Source organism: Trichechus manatus, unplaced genomic scaffold (genome assembly GCF_000243295.1).
Source record: "Trichechus manatus latirostris isolate Lorelei unplaced genomic scaffold, TriManLat1.0 scaffold00096, whole genome shotgun sequence".
Taxonomy (NCBI): Eukaryota; Metazoa; Chordata; class Mammalia; order Sirenia; family Trichechidae; genus Trichechus; species Trichechus manatus.
In genome coordinates, this window is record NW_004444032.1 from 9,284,618 (window position 1) to 9,310,003 (window position 25,386).

The following is a 25,386-nucleotide window of genomic DNA, read 5'->3' on the forward strand; positions in this document are numbered from 1 at the left end:
CTAGCTGTACTGGACTCAGTCCGGTGGAGGCCTTGGTAGCTGTGGACAATTAGTCCTTTGGACTAATCTTTTCCTTGTATCCTCTTCTCTTCATTCTCCCTTGCTCCCAAAGGGATGAGACCAGTGGAGTATCTTAGATGGCCGCTCACAGGCTTTTAGGGTCTTCCTTTTTTTGATGACCCCCTACTTTACCAAGCATGATGTCCTTCTCCAGGGAATGATCCCGCCTGGTAACATGTCCAAAGTATGTGAGATGAGGTCTCGCCATCCTTGCTTCTAAGGAGCATTCTGGCTGTGCTTCTTCCGAGGCAGATTTGTTCCTTCTTTTGGCAGTCCATGATATATTCAATATTCTTTGCCAGCACCATAGTTCAAAGACATCAATTCTTCAGTCTTCCTTATTCATTGTGCAGCTTTTGCATGCATATGAGGCAATTGAAAACACAATGGCTTGTACTCTAGGAACCCATAAAATTCTACTTTGAAGACTAGTGTTCTAGAGAATCAGGCTATAATATTAACGCTGAGGTTGTTGCTGATGTATGCTGTTGGGTCAGTTCCATCTCATAGTGACCCTATAGGACAGAGTAGAACTGTTACATAGGGTTTCCTACGCTGTAATCTTCATGGGAGTAGATTGCCAGATCTTTTCTCCCGTGGATTGGCTGGTGGGTTCGAACCACCAACTTTTCACTTAGCAGCTAAACACTTAACCATTGTACCACCGGTGCTCCTTGACCCTGAAGTTACAGCTTTCTACATAAGTAAGGGATCTGCTCTGGTGGTCATCCTTACTGGTTAAACTCTATAGATAGAATTCCCTGTCAGTAGTTACAATCATTCTTCATGAGGTAGGAAGGGATGGGACAGTGAATTTCACAAATGGCAAGGAAATACAAATCAGCAATGGAGGAATAATCAGAGTGGGATGTGCTTCTTTAAGTTTTGTCTTCCACCACAGGAAGTCTTGATAACGTCTTCTAACTTCAGATTCACTACAGTTAAATTCACCACAAGATGTCTTAGTAATAATCCTGTAAGTAGTGAAAGTTTCAATTGTAGTAACATGGCTTTCAGGTTAATCACCTATAATGAAGAGATCCTTCAGATGTGGCTCATCTTCAAATTTGATTTAGGTTGATCATTGATAAAGGGGATGTTGGTATCCTAGGGCAGAAGGAATTCGTGTCCATCAATGAGGCATCCTTACTGAACACCTCCAGGTCATCCTTGTCCTTGTCCAAATCTAGCACCTCAGCCTGTAGCAGGGCGGAGGAGCCACTGCTGCCACTCCTCCCTCTGCCCCTTGCCCCTGTTGGCGCCCCAAGCCAGGAGGCCCAAGTAGCCTCGTTTTAGACTAGGAGTACAAACCAAAATGCTTATAGAAACCACCCTTGTAAAGTAAGTGAATGAAGCAGACTGTTGGGAAGAAAAGGAATAATTTAAATTCATTGATTGCTGAGGGTTGTTGAAACAGTAGAGAGTAGTAGCAATCTGGAAAGCACATGCCCTGTCTTAAGTAACGTGTCATTCAATTCCATGTGATTGCTACCTTAAGGGAATGTGAATCTGATGTTACCATAGCTTCTGTCATCCTCTCCTGTCCCCCAGAAAAGCAAGAAATCCAAATTTTTATGTGTAGTATCCTGATATTAAAATATTGGCAACAAATTCAAAGACTATATAAATTTCTCTGCAGGCCGGGTTTCACCCATGGACTACTAGTATATAACTTCTAATCCAGATCAGAATAGTAGTAAACTATAGGGAGAAGTGAGATGATTGGTTACTTTGCCCTCAAATTGTTTCGTACTTCGTTCAGGGTAGAATGTGTACTTTTCTCCCTTTCTTCTATAAGATAAAGACCAGACTCGCTAAAGTAAGATTTTTTCCTTGTAACAAAGACAGCTGTGAAATGGTTATATAAGATTAGAAGTATGGTTTTATTTGTAGGTTATTGGAAATTGAATTTACATTAATTAAGCAGTTATTTAGTGAGCACTTGCTATGTGTCAGTCTTTCTGCTAGAGAGGCACTGAAAATCCTGAATAAGACCAGGTATAAAGACATGTGGCAAGGGAGTAGGTAAAGGCAATAGTCTTGAAAGCAACAAGCTGTAGTGCAGAATGTCATTTATTAATTTTTGATGACTTGAGAAACTATTTGTTTTTAAATAAAGCAACATACCCACATGCATACAAAATGCCTGTAGTAGGGTTAATGTATCCAAGTCTGTGGCAGCACAGCGGACAGGATAATGAGTTCTACCACAAGGAATTGGGTAGGGCCTTAAGGGATGAACTCATTAGAGAATGGGGGGTGTTCACATGTGCATCCAAGACTTAATACATGGTATCTTACAGGAACAGTAAGTAATGCAATATGACAGAATCGTATAGTACCTGGCAGGAAGCGTAGTGCAGATAAATCAAGGAAGATAAAGTTGAGGCTGTATCAGTCATGCCTTTTATGCCAAGGTAAGAAGTTTGAGCTTTTTTTTTTTTAAGGTTTGGAAAACCATTCAGGAAATCCCTTTGAATCTTCTTTTGAAAGGGGGAATGACATGATCAGATTTTTATTTTAGATCAGCGTGACATCCCTCTAGAGCAGCTGTGTCCAATAGAAATATAATGCAAACCACAAATGTAAGCCACATAATGTAATTTTAAATGTTCTTCTAACTACACTAAAAAAGTACAAAGGAACAGGTGAAATTTATTGTAATATATTCTACTTAACCCGATATATGAGAATATGATAATTTTAATAAGTAATCAGTATGTAAATTATTAATGAATTATTTGGCATTCTTTTTTTCATACTAAATATTTAAAATCCAGTGTTATTTTACACTTACACCACATCTCTATTCAGACTAGCCACCTTTGAAGTGCTCAGTAGCCACATGTCGCTTGTGACCATCTTATTGGACAGTGCAGTTTTAGAGCCTGCACTATAGAAAATGTATGGTGATTGGAATAAGATTAAAATGAGAGGAAGAGTCTGGTTGGTTGGTCCCGGTGGAAAATGGTGAGGGCCTGAACAAAAATAGTGGCAAGAGTGATAATAGACAAGTAATAAATGGACTATGTAAAGTATGAGACCACTTTTTTTTTTTTTTAAAGCTTTTTTAAAAAATAGTTGCGTACTTTATGTAGTCTTATGCAATGTGTTTTCTTCACTCAGCACCCATGTTGATCTGGGTAACTGTAGTTCTTATATTATTATTGCTATATAACTTCCCATCGTAAGACTATACCAATATATTTTATCCATTTTCCTGTTGCTTACCCACCCCCCCGACCCATTTTTTGGTATTACAGCAATGCTTCTATGAACTTGGATGTGTCTTTTGGAACACATGAGCAAACAATTCTCTGAGATCTGTGTGCTAGTAGTTACTAATCCTTTGTGACATATTTATTAGAAATATTTTCAGATAGTTCATAGTTGGTTTTACTTTCAAAAGGTGACGATTTAAAAAGATTCATTTTCTGTAGTTGAATTTAACAGTCTTTTGTGGTTAGTGCTTTTTAAAACAATATCTTATTTAAGAAATTCTTCCCTTCCATATGGTCACAGATTCTTTTATATTTAAAATTTTTAAGGATGTGCTTTTTATTAAGTCTGCAGCCCATCCGGGCAATTTATTGAGTAGTCTTTCCTTGTATTAGTTATCTATTGGTATATAACGAATTACTCCAAGTTTAGTGGTTGAAGCAACAAACATTTATTATATCACAGTTTTTGTGGGTCAGGAATCTGGGAGCAGCTTAGCTTAGTGGTCTGGCTCAGGTCTCATGAGGTTGCAGGCAAGCTGTTGACTGGGGCTGCAGTCATCTCAAGGCTCAGCTAGGGGAGGATCTACCTCCTAGCTCACTCGTGGTTGCTAGCAGTCCTCAGTTCCTCACCAAATGGATTTCCCTGTAGGTTGCCTGAGTATTCTCCCAATGTGGCAGCTTCCCCCAGAGAACATGATTCAATAGAGTAAGAGGGGAAGACAGAAGTTGCAGTTTTTTTGTAACCTAACCTCGAAAAGGATACCCATTCCTTTCACCAAATTAGAAGCAAATCACTAAGTCCATTCCACACTCCAGAAGGAAATTAAGCTCCACCTCTTGAGGGGAGGAATATCAAAAAATTTGTGGACATATTTTTATAACTACCCTGCTTTCTCAGTGATCTACAATGCCAACTCTGTTAGACAGAATTTTTCTATATACACTTCTGTTTCTGGCCTCTTCATTCTGTTCCATGTGTATCTCCATTCTTTTCCCTAACCCTAAATGTGGGTGTATGCCCAAGACTTATTTCCTGTACTGTTTTCACTCAGTGTATTCATGCACACTCATTGTATATCTGAGAGAGTATACATTTGTTTGTCTTCACCTATTATCTCTTAATAGAATACTCTAAAGTACTTGCTGGACATTACCTCAGACTCTTAATATCTGAAACCAGATTCCTTTTCATATAGCTGTTCTTCATGGAAAAATGAAAATCCCTGTAGAGCTATTATTATCCTTCTTATGGTGTATAAGATTCAAGACCCTAGAGTCACAATCATAGTAAAGATGAATCTTTAAGCCCAAATAGAAGGGTATAGACAGGTATAGACACAATTAAAAGAGAATGCTAATAAATTGTGATAAATGTAACTAAGATCAGTGAACAATTTGTGTGGAAATTATCAAAAAAGGAGAAAAACTCATTGGAGGATTATAGTTTTGCAACAACAGTAATAATAACTTAAAAATATGTGTATGATTACATAGATATGTATGCATATGTATGTACAGGAAGGCATGTATGAATATACAGAAGTGGATGTATGGGTGTTACTGTAGGCATATGTATATACATGTTTATGAGTGCTGCATATAGATTCAAATATAAAATAAAACACATAGGGGGCACAGTTATGGATACTTACTAGACAAAGCCAAACACATCATGGGATTGGTTTACTGGTTTTTGAGGGCTTAGGACCATCGTCTTGTGGTGTAACTTGGTCATTTAGCACAATATAAGACAGTGTCCTGCATCCTAGTTTGGTGAGTATTGGCTGGGGTCTTAAAAGCTTGCAAGTGGGCACCTAAGAGGAAACTATTGGTTTTCGCTCATCCGGAGCAAAAGAGAAAGAAGGAAAACAAAACTCAAAGAAGAAACTGGTCTACAGAACTAAGAGTCTGCACAAAAAACGGCCTCACCTTCCTTGAGACCAGAAGAACTAGATGGTGCCCAGCTACAACAAACAACCGTTCCAGCCGGGACTCAATATAAATGATCCCAGATAGAGTGCAAGAAAAACGTAGAACAAAACTCAGATTCGTAAAAAAAATTCCTTGCTGGACTGATAGAAACTGGATGAACCCCTGAGACCCTTTAAACTTGGAACTCAAACCACTCCCAGAAGTCACCTTTCAGCCAAAAGACAGATTGGCCCATAAAAATAAATAACGTCACCTGTGAGTACTTTGCTCATCTAAATAATCATCTAAATGAAACCAAATGGTAAACATTTCCCCTAGATCAAACATGAGAAGGTAAGGGGGGACAAGGAAGCTAGATTAAGGTAAACAGAACAATTAGAATGGAAGTAATGAGAATGCTTATATTGTGGAAAATATAACCAATGTCCCTGAACAATATGTATAGAAATTGTTAAATGAGAACCTAACTTGCTATGTAAACTTTAACCAAAAATTTTAAAAAAAAAGCCCTAGAGTAATCCATAAGAGACATTATATCAGTGATCAGTGGGCTGAATTTTATCTACCACTGGCTAGGTGTGTGAGTGACCTTGAGCAAAACGAAGTTCCAGACCTTTAGGGGTTTACATTCTAGTGAAGGAAGACGGGCAAACAAACCATTAAGTACTACGTCAGGCAGTTGTTTTACAATAGAGAAAAAGTAACCAAAACCAGTTGCTGTGGAGTCAGTTCCAGCTCATGTCAGAGTAGAACTGTGTCCATAGGGTTTTCAGTGGCTGACTTTTTCAAAAGTAGTCCTCTGGGTGGACTCACACTTCGAACCTTTTGGTTAGCAGCTGAGTGCATTAACCATTTGCACTACCCAGGGACTCCAGACGAAACATAGAGCAGCATAAGTGTCATGGATTGAATTCTGTCCCCCCAAAAAATGTGTATAAATTTGGCTAGGTCATGATTGTGTGATTGTCCACCATTTTGTCATTTTGTCATCTGATGTGATTTTCCTGTGTGTTGTAAATCCTTTCTCTATGATGTTGATGAGATGGCATTATTGGCAATTATGTTAATGAGACAGGACTCAATCTACAAGGTTAGATTGTGTCTTAAGCCAATCTCTTTTGAGCTATAAAAGAGAGCGGCAGGCAGAGACATGAGGACTTCATACCACCAAGAAAGCAGCTCCGGGAGTGGAGTGTGTTCTTTGGAACTGAGGTTCCTGCGCGGCGAACCTTCTGGACCAAGGGAGGATTGATGACAGGGATCTTCCTCCAGAACCAGCAGAGAAAGAAAGCTTTCTGTCCTCCTAGACTGTGAGAGAATGGTTTCTCTTTGTTAAAGCCATCCACTTGTGGTATTTCTGTTGTAGCAGCACTAGATGACTAAGACAATAAGTAAAGGGAATAGCTAGTATGGGGTGGGAAAACCACTGCTATATTTATATAGTGTAGTTAGGAAAAGGCCTCTCTGATTAGGTCATATTGAAATGGGGAGCTGAGGAAGAGAGGGGAGTGAACTGTGTTTTCTAGGCAGAGGGAATAGCCAGTGCAAAGGCCCTGAGGTAGAAGTTTATCCGGTGTGTTTAAGGGATAGCAAGGAGACCATTTTGTGTAGAGCATATTAAACCCAAAAGCCAAACTTATTGCCACTGAGTCGATTCCAACTCATAGTGACCCGTAGGGTTTCCAAGGCTGTAAATCTTTACAGAAGCAGACTGCTGCATCTTTCTCCCACGGAGCAGCTGGTAGGTTCAAACCACCAGCCTTTCGGTTAGCAGCCGAGTGCTTAACCACAGCGCCACACAGGACTGCTTGCAGAGCGTATTAGGCAAGAGAAAAAGAGCAACATGAGGTCAGAAATACTAAGCAAGGAGAGCACGTTATAGGCGTAGTGTGAACTTTGATTTTTATTCAGAGAGAGCTCAGAATCCACTGGAGGATTTTAAGCAGAGGTTAATGTTTTCTGCCTTATATTTTTAAAAGATCACCTTGGCTATCTTGTTAACAAGAGACTGAAGTGGGAGCAAGAGCCGAAGCAGGAGAATTAGTTAGAAGGCCGTTGGTGCATAATCCAGGTGAGAGGTGATGGTAATGTTAAGAAGCGGTCAGATTCCAAATAGGTTTTAAAAATAGTCATCAGGATTTGCTGAAGGATTGCGCTCTTGGTCACTACAAGATAGCTGGGTTTTGTTTGTTTTATTGAAAACTTGAAGATATAAGTAGAAAAAGAAATTATCGGTTATCTTCCATTGAGAGGTGACCACTGTTAAAAAGTTTGGTGTATAAGCTTTGTAGTTTTTGTTCTGTGTGTATACGTAAATTTAGAAACATACACAATGCATTGTTTAAACAAACTTTATATGTAATGAGGTTGGCAACCAGTGTCACAAAACAAAATATATATTGTTTAATGAGAAACTAATTTGCTCTGTAAACCTTCATCTAAAGCACAATTAAAAATAAAGTAAGAATTAAAAAAAGATGAACTGTGCAAAATGAAGCCATAACTTAAATATTTGGAAAGTTCTCTTCTACAAAGTAATGAAACATGTATGTATATGCATGTATGTGTGTGTATATATATGTATTCTTATATATAATACAGCACATAGGGGGCAAATACTTCTTACACATAACCAAACACCTTGCGGGATTGGTTTTCTGTGTTTGAAGGCTTAGGACCATAGTCTCTTGGGACAACTTGATATAGTTCATAACTTCATGTTCTACATCCTAGTTTGGTGAGTAAATGTCTGAGTCTTAAAAACAAAAGAGACAGAAGGAAACCAAAGACTCAAATAAGAAACTAGTCTACACGAACCACGGCCTAATCTACTCTGAGACCAGAAGAAATAGATGGTGCTTAGCCACCACCACTGGTTATTCTGATCAGGGCCACAATGATGGATCCTGATAGAATGGGAGAAAAATGTGGAACAGAACCTCAGATTCTTAAAAAATCTAGACTTACTGGACTGGCTGAGACTGGAGGGCTCCCCGGGACTATTACCCTGAGATACTCTTTAAACCTTGAACCACAACTTGTTTGTCTTTTGTTGTTGTCAGCCATTTTGATTTTGATGCTAAAAAGTAAGTCTTCCTCTGAATTTCAGAATAATATTAGTAAGTACCCTGACAGATGAGCAAATGACTCGTTGGAGGACTGGTATATTAATTTCTCTGTTGTACTCGAGAAAATAAAATCACATTTGTTGAGAGTTGTAAATGCATTTGGAAATGTTTTTCACCATCTAGATTTAATTTATGATGAAGAATTTCTAGAATTTTAGTGAGCCAGTTTTTGGTAAGTGACAGATTTAGGGTTTTAATGACCCATATTGTGGGTATAGTAATGCTTCTCTTTTTCTTTGGTCTCACTTTGTGTAGATTGCTTCCATCTTTGCTTTTGCCACCTGTGGATGTTATAAGGGCAAAACAGAAATTCAGGTGCTTTGTTCTAATGGTAACAATAACACTGTTACAGCTGCTTTTGGTTATCCATTCAGGTGAGTTATTTATTTGTTTTTATGGTTTAACAACTCTTTTTACTTTCATGTTGACTCATTAAGAGTCCCAGCAATGTATTGATCACAGGGGATAAAAAATATTAGATTGCATGTTTATTTGTAGGTGATCAGTGCTTCTCAAACTGTGGCACACAGACCAGTGCCTTCTGTAAACTGTTTGGTCTGTGATTATATGCATACTGAAAGTGAGAGTAAGTATTTAGAAAGTTTTAGAGCAATTTGACATAGCCTTGATGTTTTTATTGTGTCAGCCCACAACTGATTAGAAATTAAAAAATAAACATAGAAAAAACTGCTCCCTCATCTTTGTATGAGAAGCCCTGATGTAGAAGTACAACTTGTAAAAATCCACATTTTTCACATTTTTGTAATTACTAATAGTGTTATTTTTATATAGTTTTAAGACATATGTTTATCTACAGTGAGGATTGCCTATATTTTATTGGCATAAAACCTTATTTTCTTACTATCAAATTTAAATGAATATTTTGTTTGTGAAATCTTTCTTCTGTTTGACTGCAGTGTTCCTTAAAAAGTTTATTGAATCTGTCCTGTGTACTATCCAGAATATGAATCTTCTTCCACTTACTTAACTCTACTTGCTTAACCTCACTAAGACTCCATTTTTTCCTCTAGTAAATTGGAAATAATAACTTAAGGGTGTTTTGATGATTAAATAAAATCTTATATAGTGTCTGATACCCAGTGCTTGCTTATCAATGCCTCTTCATCTCCCATCCCTTCTCCCGGTGCTACCAGCATCTTTAATGATAAATACTTTTACATTTATGAATGAGGAAGAGTAAAGACAGTGTGAAGTTAGCAGCTAATCTAGGGTTAAAACGTAAATCATTGTTACAGTTGGCTCTCTTGGTGCTAGTCACAGACTCTGCCTCCTAGAATAGAATATCATGTCTTAAGTTGATACAAGATGTTTTTATTGTGATATAAGATCTCTTAATCTGCTAAGGTACTACTGCAGGAAGATAGTATCTGAGTTTGAAAGTCTTTAATTAAGTCTGTACTCAATCTATCATAAATCAAATTGCCAAGTATAATTTATGTACATTTATTATTAAAATTTCAGTGTACTTAAATATTTGAATTTTACTTTTTTTCCCAAAAGGACAATGTTTTGACTGTATTTCGAGAGTATTCTTTTAAGGGCCATTTCAGTATTCTGCTTATGTATTTCTATCTAAATATTATAGGCTTTCTCTTCTGTTGGGAGAGTCTAGTAATTCATGGATTTATTTGAGCTTTTTTTTTTTTTTTTAATAGGTTGAATCAGGCATCATTTCAGACAGCTTCAGGAGAAGAACTGTGTGGTAAAAAATGGAGCAGTTATTTCCTTATAGGAGATTACTCTTCCTCTGCACAATTCTATGTTACGTTTGCAGTCTTTGTCTTCCTGTACTGCATTGCTGCTCTTCTGCTTTATGTTGGTTACACTAACCTGTATCGAGATAGTCGAAAGCTTCCCATGATTGTAAGTAATCACCCCATTTGTATACAAAAATAATTTCAGCTAAGTATAACTTCAGCTAACTTATATGTGAATTTAAATATAGGTTTCTTTACACAGGGAATAAAAATTTTAGGCATAAGCCAGTTCACCATATTTGACTTATGTTTGCCATAAGGTTGAGCTTTCTCCTGTTACCAGGTTCACCTAATTATTTTAGCGTATTTGCAGCATTTTCTGTACTCAAGGAATGGTTTGTTTTTAGCTCTGTTTTAACCTGGAAGAAAACTCAAGTATGTGATGAAGCATATTAGGTTGAAAGTAGCAGAGAAATTAGATAAATTTTCTTCAGTTAATCTAATCAATGCCTTTAGTTTAAAGAATTGCTGATCATACCAGTAATGTGGTTCTGTGTTCATACTTCTTACCTTTTAACTCTTTTCCTCAGAAGGCCTCCTTTATGCTTCTGCAATGTCTCCTTGAACTTCATAGTCTATATCAGCGATCAGCAAACTATGACCAACAGGCCAAATCTGGGTTGCTGTCTGCTTTTTCAAAATAAAATGTTTTTTGGAACGCAGCCATACCCAGTCATTTACGTATTATCTATGACTGCTTTCATGCTATAATGGCAGAGTTAAGTAGTTGTGACAGAGATAAAAAATATTTGGCCCTTTCTGACCCATTACAGAAAAAAATTAACCAACTCCGGGTCTATATTCCTGAACGCCTTAATTTGAAATCTGACCCAGATAATTCTTATATTCAGCAGTAGTGGCATCCATGAGCTAATTTTAAATCTTTGAGGTGCCAACAAAGGATTTGAATTGAAATCCTGGTACCATGCTTGGCTTTAAGTCTATTGAGCTAGAAATAAAAAATAATCTATGAGATTTAGTTAGTAGAATTTGCTCGAGATTGTTGGTGGCAAATCCAGAGATAAGCCATGGTTTTAAGCTGGACCTCCACTACAGATAATAACTATAAACTCATTTTTAGTGCCATTAATTTGAAGGGAGAACAGAGGTGTTTTGTGATACTGGTCATTTACCTCTCTGAGAAAACATGTCTGCTAAATATTTGTGCAGTTATTTTAAAGGCTATTTAGGTATGAAGAAATTGCTCAATAAGATAACAAGTTTTATTTATTTATTTTTAATTTTTGCTGCCTGGATCATAAGCATGCAAATGGTAAGTATAAAATACAACAATCTTTTCTCTTTCAGATTTGTTCAGTTTCTTACGTGTTAGAAGAGATTCTTAAACCAGATGTTATTATGAAACATTTCTGGGTTGTTAGCTTTCAAAAAGATAGACATCAATTACTTTAACTTGCAGTGCTTATTCAATAGGAATTATATATTAGGAATCCATAACTTCTGCAGATGTCTCAAGAAAAGCCTTATTTAAAAGGGGACTAGGATGATAGTACAGATTTTTCATAATATAAGTTCTAAGTGATCACATTGCTTGTCATGTTGTCATTATTCCAACAACAAAAAAATTATATTAAATCTGGCAGTGAGCTCTTTATTTCTTATATTTTGTCCAGTAAACTTTAAAAATACCATGCTTCTTAAAGCAGCATTCAGATCTGTTTTTGTAGAGGATTTTTCTGTCTGATAAAACTATAAAATTGATCTAGTTGCATTATTCGGAAAGTCAAAAGTAATTTCCCACCTCAGAATATCAATTTAATGGTCATATAGAGAGATAATTCAGAATTAGTTTCTTGAGTGGTTATTTTGTTGAAATATAATGGATGTTTTCTTATCTGTAAAAAGTCTGGCTTTTAAATTAAATTTTTAATTCTGCTTTTGATTTAACCATATAAATGTTCTTTAAAAAAGTGGTTTTTTTTTTTTGGTTTTTTTTTTTTTTTTTTGAGATACCTCAATTTTTACTCTTTGTCAAAGATGACATGGTTTTTTAGAGTTATTCTTGATTCTGGGCTGACATATTTTTAGGAGTATTTCAATTGTGAAATGTTGAATCTACTTAAGTTCTCTTTTTTTAAGTAGCATGTATCACTTTTTTGTGTTTAGTAACAGGATCTTAATGGTAGTAGGTGATGTCCAGAGTCAGGAATATCATAAAATTAAACCATACAAAGATGGAATATCCCAAATTCTAAAAATCTGTTATGAATTATATCCTCGTAGGGACCAGGGCTGCCACAGACAGCTGAGGTTGTGCGCTGCAGAGATGGAGATGGCATTGTATCTAGAGTTGAATAGTGGTCAGTTGTGAGGAGGACAGAGACCATCTTTAGACAACAGGCTTTCCCCCACTTTCTGTCACTCTAGGGTTACTTTATGAATCATTTTCAGAAAAGTAGCTGTTTTTGTTGTTGAGAGTATACACGGCAAAACATACACCAGTTCAACCATTTCTACGTGTACAATTCAGAGACATTGATTACATTCAAGTTGTGCAACCATTCTCACCCTCCTTTTCTGAGTTGTTCCTCCTTCATGAACTTAAACTCACTGCTCCCAAGGGTTCCTGTCCAACCTTTCAAACTTCTGTTGTCACTTTGATCCCATATAGATAGTTCGTAAAAGAGCATAATGCTCAAAGCAGGTATTTTTTACTAGGTAAGGACGACTGTTGTTTGGTTTTAAGAAAGCTTCCAGGGATATTTTTGGTCTAAGGTTTAAAGATTATCTCAGGGCAAAGAAAAGTACCTGCTTTTGAAATAAAAAAATGTCATGTCTTAAGCCATGGACAAAATAAAGAGTATGATCAAAAAAATCTGTGTGTATTTTTTTAATTAGGATTTTGGAAAGATGACAATTATGAGGATTTGACATATATTGGGTTAAAGTTAAGAGCCTCGGCCTAGAGAGAACTGGCTTAACGTGTGATAACCTCATACTGTCTTACCAGTTCTGTAAAAGTCATTGTATTTCTAGCAGGTGTTGAGAAGTACAGCACAGTGAGGCTGCAAAAAGGAGAGAACTCCCAGAGCGCAAAAAAAATTAAGCTATATTGTTCCTAAGCTTTTCTCTTTGATCTACATTTTTTAAGACAACCAGTAGCATCAAAGAGCTCAATTACAAAATGCAAATACCCCCATATTTGCAAAGTTTTATAATTTGTTTATTAGACTGCCATGACAGAATATTCCTATAGAATTGTTTTGGGCCCTCTAATCAAAAGGCATGTATTAAACACCATCTTGACCAGGTAGGAACATTATGTAGGTCTAACTTCTGTGTCTTGTAAGAGCACACGGTTGTTTATTCTAAAGAAATAACTAAACACCTGCTGGCAAAAGTAATTAAAAACTAATCAGGTTTTTTTTTTTTCAGAAACAAAACACTCTGCGATAAGCTCCAAAACCCATTCTGAGGTGGAGAGATTTTTTTGCTATAGAAGTGTAAAAAGCCATAGCCTTGAGTACACCTATATGTGCAGAGTATCAGAAAAGGTTTAGACTGTGCATTATTGCCAGTTTGGTCATTAATTTGAGGAAAGGTCGAACAAAGTGGGCCTTATACTTTATGTAAATGTGTACTCTAAGTGTTATTTAAATCTTTGTAGCTAATGTTATTTGACAAAATTTTTTTTTCTTCAGGAGGGTGTATTGGGTAAAGGAAAGTGTTTTTTTCCTCTCCTTGTTAGTTCAATAAAAAGCTATTCAAAATATTAGAACCTTCAGTCCTATTCTTGGAAATTAAATAACAAAAGATTTAGTAGAAAGTTACTGGTGCTAAGGTGTCTTGAGGGATAATATTTCTTTGTCTTTTTCTTAATATAATGAGCATTGTTGAAATTCATTGTCACGAGTTTAAAGAGAGACAAGTCAGCCAGGCTGTGTGCTTTTTACCATTTCATTATCTACCTCATTGAGAATGATTTAATTAAAGTTAGTTTTGCCAAGACAGTATAAGGAAGCAGCAGCAGGACAAGGGAGTTGAGAGTGTATGCAGGGATTATAATGAAGACCTGGGAATATAAACTGGTGAAGGAGGGAAATGAGAACACACATGAGGTTGAGAGACAGTGAAAAGGTGGTAGAATCAGACTGTAGGTGTGGTGGGGTCAAAAGATTTTTGGGATTGAGGTGCCAGAGGGAATGAGCTGAAAAGAGAGGTGATGATTGAAGAGCGGGATGGTTGAAGTAGAGATTACAGACAAGTACAGTTATTGGTGATGACAAGGTCTAAGGTAGGATCCTAGAAGTAAGTGACTGAGGTAAGATTATGATTCTGACTCATAGTGACCCTATAGGACAGAGTAGAACTGTCCTACAGTGTTTCCAAGGCTGTAATCTTTACAGAAGCAGATTGCCACATCTTACAGAGCAGCTGGTAGGTTTGAACCTCTGACCTTTCAGTTAGCAACCAAGCACTTAACCACTGTACCACCAGGGCTCCTTAGATTATGGTTAGGACTAGTTAAAACTTTGGTTTCCAGTGTATAATCTCGGGATCTTGAGGAGATAATTGAATCTGGTTTACCGTTATATCTCAGACAGTACGCTAGTAGTAGTAAACAACAACATTTACTAGGTTGACTGTGACTTTTTTTTTTTTAAAGTATATCATAAAGGCCTTTTTTTTTTTTGTTTTCTTTCCCCAGTACAGTAAAGTTAAACGCAATCTCAATTCCTTCATCATGGATTTGAAGTGTAGTATTTTTAAATTGACTGTTCATTATTAACTCATTATTATTTTTGCTTTAGGACTTTGTTGTTACTCTTGTTGCCACTTTTTTGTGGTTGGTGAGCACTTCAGCCTGGGCTAAAGCTCTTACAGATATTAAAATAGCTACCGGTCACAACATTATTCAGGAACTTGACGCTTGTAAGCAACCAGAAGTGACGTGTTATTTTGACTCTGTGACCAGTATGGGATCCCTAAATGTATCTGTGGTATGTATGCATTATTTCTAAAAAATTTTTTTTTATTTCACTTGTTAGAAAAACCTTACTAGGTAGTAATTTAAGAAAGCAGTATTTTTTCTTAATAAATCTCTGGGTGAATATACTATTGATTTTTATTTTTACTAAAAGCTATCAGAATCCTAACTATATAGTATTTACCTTTATAACACCCGTGGAAGCAGCAGTCAGGAAATCAAATGATGTATTGCGTTGGGCAAATCTGCTGAGAAAGACCTCTTTCAAGTGTTGGAAAGCAAAGATATCACTTTGAGGACTAAGGTGCGCCTGACCCAATCCATGGTATTTTCAACTGCCTCACATGCATGTGAAAATTGGACAATGAATAAGGAAGACCGAAGAAGAATTGATGCATTTGAATTATGGTGTTGACGAAGAATATTGAATACACCATGACTGCCGGAAGAATAAACAAACTGTCTTGGAAAACGTACAGCCAGAATGCTCCTGGGAAGCAAGCATGGTGAGACTTCTTCTCACTTACTTTGGACATGTAATCAGGAGGGACCCAGTCCCTGGAGAAGGCCATCTTGCTTGGTAAAGTAGAGGGTCATTGAAAAAGAGGAAGACCCTCAGTGAGATGAATTGACACAGTGGCTGCAACAGTGGGCTCAAGCATAAGCAATGATTGTGAGGATGGCGCAAGACTTGGCAGTGTTTCTTTTTGTTGTACATTGGATCACTTTGAGTTGGAACCAACTCAACGGCACGTAACGACAACAACTAATACCTTTGTAACATTAAGAAAAATTTGTTAAGTAAATTATTGCTCGTAAATAGTTTTGAACGAGATCATGATTAAATCTTACTTTAATTAAAATAGACTAGGCGGGACTTTTACCCGAAGGCACTAATAATAGTTGCTAACATTTGTTAAGACTGTATGCCAGGCACTGTCATTCAGCAATGCTAAGAGGAATGCGGAAGGTGGTATTATGCTGTTCATTTTACAACTGGGAAAAAAATGTGGCTCAGAAGTTAATTCATCCAGGGTGACACAACTAACAAGTGGCAAGCCAGGGTTTGAATCCAAATCTGACTTTAAAGCCTTCTCTCTAACTCTAAGTTGCTCTGTGCAACTGAAAGTAATACTATTATGGTTTCATACATAATCTATAAAATTTTAGTTACATAAAGTGTTAAATATTGTTTACTCTGCCAGTTTACCAAAATAGTAATAAATAAGTGTACTATTAATTATGTACTTCAGGGATATAGTATAGACCATCATTAATATTGAGTATATTATGCTTGGAGATGTCTGCTGTCTTTTCAAGAAAATATTTTTTCAGTGAATGAAGTCAGCACTACCTTGTAAAGCAATTCACCCAAATTTTTGTTTTATAACTTTGTAATTTAAAAGTCAGGGTTTTTTTTGCATTTATATTGACAGTGATATGAGATGAACAGTTTCAGAAATGTTGTTTTTTAATACAAATATGTAAAAAGATATAAAGCATTTGGCCTTCAGTAATAATAGTAATAACTCTCACAAGCTTCTTAACTTCACTCTTACTTTATAAGTCAGTATTATTATTACATTTATAAAGGATTATTAAAATAGGTTAGTTTCCATTTATTCATCTCTGAGACTTTCATATTGTCGGATTTATATCTGAGAAGTTTAATATCTTTTTAGGTTGACTAATGCAGATGTGGAAACCCTGGTGGCATAGTGGTTAAGAGCTCAGCTGCTAACCAAAGGTCAGCAGTTTGACTCCACCAGCCTCTCCTTGGAAGCCCTATGGGGCAGTTCTACTCTGTACTGTAGGGTCGCTATGAGTTGGAATCGACTTGACACAAATGAGTTAAGTTTTTAATGCAGATGTGAACTAAAGTTCTTCTGTGACTCCTCTTCTGGCTGCAGCTGTTGAAGTAGTAGAGATGATAGTAGAGGGAGAAAGGAGGGAAATAAGAAAAGGTAAACAAGGGCAGTTTATAACCCATCAGAATGGGAGAAAACTGCAGGTCCCCAAAAGAAGGAAACATGGAGTCTTGTTGTTCCTCTGCACCCTGAAGCATCAGTCTAAATACGAAGTATTAAAAGGAGAGTGTTCGTTTTCTCAAATTTATCCCATCTTTTTGGTAATAATTGACATTTAAAAATAAAATTTCTTTTAGTCATTTTATAGGTTACAGATTTAGAGGTTTAGCTTCATTTCATTGGCAATAGGTCGTTACAAGTCCAAATTTGGTACATTAAAATGTAAAGTCTTCCCTTTTTTATTCCATTTTGTAAGTAATATTAAACTTTAAATGAAATAATGGCGTAAAACAGCCCACTGCCGTCGAGTTGATTCTGACTCATAGTGACCCTATAGGACAGGGTAGAACTATCCCATAGGATTTCAAAGGCTATACTCTTTACAGAAACAGACTGCCACACCTTTCTTCCTCAGAGCAGCTGGTGGGTTGGAACTGCCGACCTTTTATTTAGCTTTAACCGCTGTACCACCTGGGCGCCTTAAATAATTGTATACTGCCTAGAAATGCCAAATTTATAAAGGAAAACTGGGATAGAAATGAATTTTTAATTAGGTTTTAGATTTTTATATTTATTTTTCTCTTTCATAGATCTTTGGATTTCTGAATATGATACTCTGGGGAGGAAATGCTTGGTTTGTGTACAAGGAGACCAGCTTACATAGTCCATCAAATACTTCTGCTGCACATGGCCAAGGAGGTATCCCACCACCTGCTGGAATGTAATTAAAGGGAGAAATACACTGTGTGAAATACATGTCTATATTATGACCTGTTAACAACATCTTGAGAAGTAATTATTCTATAATAAAAGTAATGGATTTTTCAATGAATTGGTGGGTTTAAAATTTTGCTGTCTTTTTACATAAAGCTTGTGTCTTTCCTAAAAATTTAAGATGTAAATGTATTCTCTCATGTAAATTTGAAAGTTCAGGAGCCTATTATGAGATGATACACATTTTTAAATAAACAGTTATTTCACTAAGTTGTTTGCCTTCCAAAGTGTTCACACCTTAAGGCTTAACATGTACCTTTACTCAGAAAATAGTTATATTGTCATATCATAATAGGAAGAAAATCTTTATTTGGAATAACACTACTGTAAGTTTATATAGACCACATACTAAGACCTGTCTTTGTTAAAGAAGCCTGGGTTATATAAATCATATTTAGAAAAAATTTTTAGTTCAGAATTTATATCTGAGCATTATTCACGTTATAAAAATTTTTTAATTGCAAAGACTGGGTGTATACTTTGTTTTTCTCAATGGCATGCAGTACTTAATAGTGTACTAAAATTGTTTTGGGAGCAGGGGTATGGAAATTTCTGATAGATGTATACTTAATTTAGTAATCCTGTCATGTGAGGTGTAAGCTTCCATTATGCCGTTTGCTCAATAGGCTTACTGTTATATAAGTAGAAGACCATGGCTCAGCTAGATATTTTGAAATGTGTGAGCATTACTCTTAGTGATATTTGTTGTCCTTTGTTGCTCATGCTGCTTGAGCATGGGCTGAGACCTTGCCTCCTTCCGAGTAGAGTGAAATAATCCACCATTTTTGGCAGACCCCATTCAGTGTTAAAAAAAAAAAATTAAGATTGCCTTTCACTTTTGAAGCATTTAACATTTAGAGTCAATGAAGTTGCTGTTTTGAGTTTAGCATTGATATTGTGAAAATAGATGCGATTTGTATTTGATATTTCTTCATGTTCATTCTTGGTTCACAAATGGATGATTAAGGAATTATGCATTGTAAAAACAAAGGATCCTACGTGAGCTATATTATGGGTGCACAGTCTTTGCACACACATTTGGGTATACTCTGAGTACAGGGCTTATTAACATTTTGCTTCCTAATCTTGTTGTACAGGGATCCAGACCTCCTATTCTTACAACGTGATTGTTCATATTATGAAGCATATTTTGCTATTATTGCCTTATTTTTTTGCTTTTGTTCATGACAAGAATTGTCAATATGAGAATGTATATCTTTTATGCAACCATCTTAATAAAGAAGGTGAAATAAAATGCACGAATTGTTATATTACAAAGAAACCTTTCTCTAAAAGACAAGAGCAATGAAAAATGGGACTGATTTTCAAAGCAGGATATAGAATATCACAGTAGTTTTTAAATTTTTTTAATGTTTAGCAAGGAATAAAACAGACTAAAAATGCTTTGGAGACCCTGGTTTTATCTTTTTTTCTTTTAATCTAATTTTAAAGATACTTATTTGTAACTTTCAGGTTGTTTTCCTGGTAAACCTTTTTTGATTGTCTGATAAGGCAGCAGAGGTTTCCCATTAAGAGTGTATGTTCCGGAGCCAAACTGCCTGAATTTGAATCTTGGCTTCACCACTTACTAGCTAGTTGTTAGCTGCCGTCTAGTCAGCCCGACTCATGGCAGCTGCATGCATTGCACCATACCCATGATGTTTGTGGATTGGACCATTGTGATTTGTAGGGTTTTCATTGACTCATTTTCAGAAGTAGATCTCTATACCTTTCTTCCTAGTCCATCTTAGTCTGGAAGCTCCACTGAAACCTGTTCAGCGTCGTAGCAGCACGCAAGCCTCCACTGACAGGTGGGTAGTGGTTGCACTTTAGGTGCATTGACCAGGAATCGAACTTCGGTCTCCGACATGGAAGGTGAGAGTTCTACCACTGAACCACCACCACCGCCATTAGCTAGTTAACCTTAAGCAAATTATTTAACCTCTGTGTGCCTCAATTATCAGAAAAATGGGAATAATAAGAGTACTGACCTCAAAGAGTGTTTCTGAGGATGAAGAGTTAAATGTTAGAAGTCCTTAGAACAGTGTTCATCATATAGTAGGTACTCTAAGTATTAGCTATCATTACTGACTTTTGAGAGTGCCTAATCTTAGCCTGGAGTCCATGGGACTTGGGGAAGCCAGCCTGGTATTGGTTAGAAAAACAGGGCGACTTTTCAGAACTACAGGGGTCTCCCTCTCCTCAAGAGTCCTGATGTTTTGGTGTGCTTGTCTGCTGGTGGTAGATGTTAATAAGGTTAATGATATTAAAAGATAATATATATTGAGATTAGATTCAGAAAGGAGTAGGTTTTGTTGCTTTCCATTCCCTACTTTTGAGTAAACATTGCAGGGGTCAGCAGTTTCATAAGATTATTTCTAAGACTAGAGCAATAAAAGCTTTGACTTAACTGTGTGATAGATTGTAGAGAGTTTTATATAAACAGCACTACTCATTACTATTGTTTTTGTAAATTGAGGTCACTTGTATACGTATACTTAATTTTTAACCTGTTGTAAATGTTAAGGATAATATTGCTGGTTAAGTTTATTTTGCAATTTCTGAGTTTTAAATTATGTAATCTTCCAGATACACAGAAAAGTGTAGGAAACAACATATAACAATCCTTGCGACTAGATTAAACAGATGTTAACATTTTGCTTTCTTAGTGTCTTTTTTTTTTTAAAGGAAATATAACATTGCAGTTAGAGCCTTTTTCTTACTGAGGTTCAGTTAGATTTTCCCCACCTTTTGCTATTACAAATAGTACTCAGGCATTCTTGTAAAATGTGCGTGAGCTTCTCTTGGACGTATAGCTAGTAGGACTATTGGGATGTGAGACATTCATATTGTCTGTTTAACCTAGGTATTTCAATATTGTTCGGCAAAGTACCGTTTTTGTTTCCCACCAGTAATATGTAAGAGTGCCTACTGCCCATATTCTTGCCAATATTTGATGTTATTGGCCTGTTGCCAATCTGATGGGTTTGAAATAGTGTTCTTGATGTTGTTTTAACTTGTATTTTTTCTGATTGCTATTGAAATTAATGACATTTTTCTGTATTGTCTGTTTAGGTTTCCTCTACTGTGTACTACCTATTAATATCCTTTGCTAATTTTTGTATTGTGATGTTTTGTCTTTTTCCTATTGATTTGAGGTACTCTGTATATTCTGAATACTAATCCTCTGACATTTATATGGGTTGCGGATGTCTTCTCTCCGTAATTTGTATTTTCACTTCAGATTTTTGTCATACAAAAGTTTTATTTTAATATTGATTTCTCTATCTTCCTCCTGGTTTGTGCTTCTTACTGTCATAAAGATATTCATGTTTACTTCTAAAATAAATTAGTTTTTTCACTTTTAGATCTTTACGCCATTTGACCATGTATTTTTGTATATATTTTGAAGAAGAGATCTAATTTTTATCATTTTCAATATAGGTAGTCCCTGACTTACGACAGGATTCTGTTCTGACTCTGTTCTAAGTCAGTCCGGACTTAAGTCAAATACCGCTTTTTTTTGTTTTTTTTTGTTTTCATTATTTTGTTTTATTATCAGTATCTTTTAAAAATTCAACCTTTATTTGTCTTTGGGAGCTGGAAACATGACATACAAACTTACAGATATGACATCAGCAAATTACACACTGCAGCATTGTATGTAGTCCATATTACTAACGATACGATACCCCAAAAAAAAAAGATCGTAAGTGCAGTTCATCATAACTCAAGTATGTCATAAGTTGGGGAATCCCTGTACTCTTACTTAATTTTCATAGTACCCTTTTTTATCAGTCAGGGTTCTTCAGAGAAACCAGCAGGCTGCAAACTAAGGCAAGAGGTGATGTTGCAGTCTGAAGCCTGAAATCCATAGGGCAGGCTGGAAACTCAGGCAGGTATTCTGTGTTATAGTCTTGAGACAGAATTCCTCCTCCAGGAAACCTCAGTTTTTCCTCTTAAGACATTCAGCTGATTGGATGAGGCCCACCCACATTATCAAGGGTAATCTTCTTCAGTAAAATCAACTGATTATAGATGCTAATCACATCTATGAGAGACCTTTACAGCAACATCTAGACTAGTGTTTGACCAACAGCTGGGCACTGTAGCCTAGCCAAGTTGACACATGAACCATCACAAAATTAAGCTTTATTAAAAAGTTGGTCTTTTATTTTTTATTCACTTCTGTCATATGTCAAGTTCCCAAATTATTTGTAGTTCTTTCAGTATTACTTATCGCCCTTTCTGTACGCTCTACCCCAGGACCATATCTAGCCCTACACCAGTCAAAAAAAAAAAAAAACCCACTGCCATCAAGTTGATTCCGACTCATAGCAACCCCTATAGGACCAAGTAGAACTGCCACATAGGGTTTCCAAAGCTGTAGTCTTTTATAGAAGCAGACTGCCCTGTCTTTCTCCCGTGGAGTGGCTGGTGGGTTTGAACTGCCAGCCTTTGGGTTAGCAGTTGAGCATTTAACCACTGCACCACCCTTTAATTTTTATGTATACCTTTTTACCAGTTGCCATCAAGTTGATTCGTACTCATGGCAACCCCAGGTGTGCAAGAGTAGAACTCTGCTCCATAGGGTTTTCAATCGATGATTTTTCAGAAGTAAATTGCCAGGGCTTGCTTCTGTGGTGCGTCTGGGTGGACTTGAACCTCCAACATTTCAGTTAGCAGCTGAGGGTATTAACCATGTGCACCACCCAGGTGCAAATTCTGTTCCATTGATCTGTGTGTTTATTGTTACACCCGTACGAAGCTGTTTTGATTACTGTTGCTGTATATGTTTTAAAATCAGGTAGTGTGAGTCGTCCTACTTTGTTCTTCTCTTTCAGCGTTGCTTTAGCTGTCTGGGGCCTCTTGCCATTCCACATAAAATTGAGGATTGGGTGTTTCATTTTTGTAAAGAAGGGTATTGGAATTTTGATCAGGATTGCATTGCATCTATAGATCACGTTGGGTAGTATTGACATCTTAACAATATTAAGCCTTCCAACCCAACAACATGAAACGTCTTTCCATTTAAGTCTTCTTCAGCATTGTTTTATAATTTTCATTGTGTAAGTCCTTCATGTCCCTGGTTAGGTTTATTCCTAGTATTTTATTCTCTTAGATGCTATTGAAATTGTTTCCCTAATTTCCGTTTCAGATTTCTCACTGCTGATCTATAGAAACCCAACTGATTTTTGTTTGGTGACCTTGTACACTGCAACTTCTGTTAAATTTCTCTCTTAGCTCTGTAAGTTTTCTTGCAGACTCTTTGGGATTTTCTATATATGGGATCATGTCATCCATGAATAGAGATAATTTTACATCTTCTTTTCCAATCTCGATACTTTATTTCTTTTTCTTCTTTATTACTCTGGCTAAGACTTCTAATACAGTATTGAATAGAAGTGAGAGTAGGCACCCTTGTCTTGTTCCTGATTTCAAGGGGAAAGCTCTCGGTCTTTCTCCATTAAGTATAATGTTGGCTGTTGGCTTTTCATACATTCCCTGACTCATACTGAGAAATTTCCCTTCTATTCCAGTCTTCTTTAGATACTGAGAAATTTCCCTTCTATTCCAGTCTTCTTTAGGGTTTTCATCAAGAGATGGTGTTAGATTTTGTCAAATGCTTTTTCTGCATCTGTGGAGATGATCGTGTGGTTCTTTTCCTTTGTTCCATTGATGTGGTGTATTACGTTGAATTGATTTTCTAATGTTGAACTATTGCTCATTCCTGGAATAAATCCCACTTGGTCATGGTGTATGAGTTTTTTAATATGCTGTTGGATTCTGTTTGCTAGTATTTTCTTGAGGATTTTTGCATCTATACTCATAAGAGATACTGGCCTGCAGTTTTCTTTTTTTGTGGTGTCTTTGTCTGGTTTGGGTATCAGGGTTATGATTTGCTTCATAGAATTAATTATGGAGTATTCCTTGTTTTTGTGGAAGAGTTTAAACAGTATTGGTGTCAATTCTTCTCTAAATGTTTGGTAGAATTCCCCAGTGAAACCATCTGGTCCAGGACTTTTTTTTTTTTTTTTGCTGAGAGGTTTTTGATCACTGATTTCGATCTCTTCACATGTTATAGGTCTGTTGAGATTTTCCATTTCCTCTTGAGTCAGTTTGGATAGGTTGTGTGCTTCTAAGAATTTATCCATTTCATCTAGGTTATCCAGTTTGTGGTTGAGGCTTTTAAGAAGGCTCTATAAACTTAAATCAGTAAGAATGCATCTGGCTGCAAATAACAGAAAATCTATGTTTATGATTTAGATAGTTTATCTGTATTGTGCAACAAATGCTTTGCCTCTTTAAAAAGGTTAAATAAATAAGTATATACAACTCTATGTATTTATACTCACACACATAAAAAGAAGAGTTCAACTCAAATGCTTCTGAGAGATTAAGATAAGGACTAATAATCAGCCATTGCATTGACAGTGTGGAGGTTATTGGTAACCTTTACAAAGACTTTCAGTGGAATTTTGTGAACAGCCTAATTAGAGTAGTTCAAGAGAAAATGATTTGAGGTGAGAGAGTGAAAACTAGCAAGTATGGATAACTCTTGAGATGTTTTGCCACAAAGTGGAGCATAGAAGTGGAATAGCTAACGGAGGATATGGGGTCAAAGGAGGTGACACTGGAGTATTATACTGCAGTCAAAATGAATAGATGACTCTTCAGAGTTCCTAGGTGGTGCAGATGGTTAAGCACACTGGGCTACTAACCGAAAGTTTGATGGTTCAGACCCACCCAGAGGTGCATTGGAAGAAAGCCCTGGCTGACAGCTTCTGAAAGGTCACAGCCATGAAAACCCTGTGGGGCACAGTTCTACTCTGAAACACATGGGGTTGCCATGAGTCGGAATCAATGGCAACTGGTTTGGGTTTGTTTTTGTTTTTTGGTTATGGAACAACATGGTTGTATTTCAGAAACAATGCTAAGTGAAAAGTGCAAATTACAGAAGACTATAATGTGATAATATTTTATTAAGCTCAGAAATAAGCAAAAGCATTCATATATTCGTATTTGGTTAAAAGTTACGTTAAAAAAAATCTTTAGGGGATGAGAAAACTAAATGAAAATACATAGTAACATGCCAAGTGAGATTTGTAGAGAAAGGCTGTGAGTAGAGGCAGTGCCCACCCGTAGCTCTTCTCAGCCTAACTCTGTTTGCTGCCTAATTAACCCCCTTCAGCTCATCATGCATGCCTGTCTGCTCCCTTTCTATGCCCACCTGCCTGCCTTCTGCCTTACTGCCTCCATTCTCTCCCAACTCCATCTCAACCTTCCTATTACCAACACCACTTTGTCCCTGACATTAAGGTTGAGTTACAGTGTTATTCCCTGGCTGCCCATGAGACAGCAGGCATCTGGCTCTGCCTTCTCCCCCTTCGAATATATACGTATACTGTTCCCTTCTCTACAGGTTGAATCTGCCTTGAGGTGTAACATCATTCCTGCTCCCAACCCCCCCACCCCAAAATCACACACATCATAATTTACTTTGGGGAAAAACAGAAA

General features: G+C 36.6%; 1 protein-coding gene across 2 annotated transcripts in view; it reads left to right on the forward strand.

The window, feature by feature from the left end:
• The window catches only part of SYPL1 (synaptophysin like 1), a 28,649-nt gene extending 9,522 nt beyond the window's left edge, over positions 1-19,127 (forward strand). For both annotated transcript variants that reach the window (XM_023737058.1, XM_004382606.3), the window contains exons 3-6: positions 8,597-8,715; positions 10,018-10,225; positions 14,892-15,080; positions 17,685-19,127. In XM_023737058.1, the coding sequence (XP_023592826.1) occupies positions 8,597-8,715; positions 10,018-10,225; positions 14,892-15,080; positions 17,685-17,819 (651 nt within the window). In that variant the 3' untranslated portion in view covers positions 17,820-19,127. The remainder of the gene's footprint in view (positions 1-8,596; positions 8,716-10,017; positions 10,226-14,891; positions 15,081-17,684) is intronic.
• Positions 19,128-25,386: the final 6,259 nt, after the last annotated feature.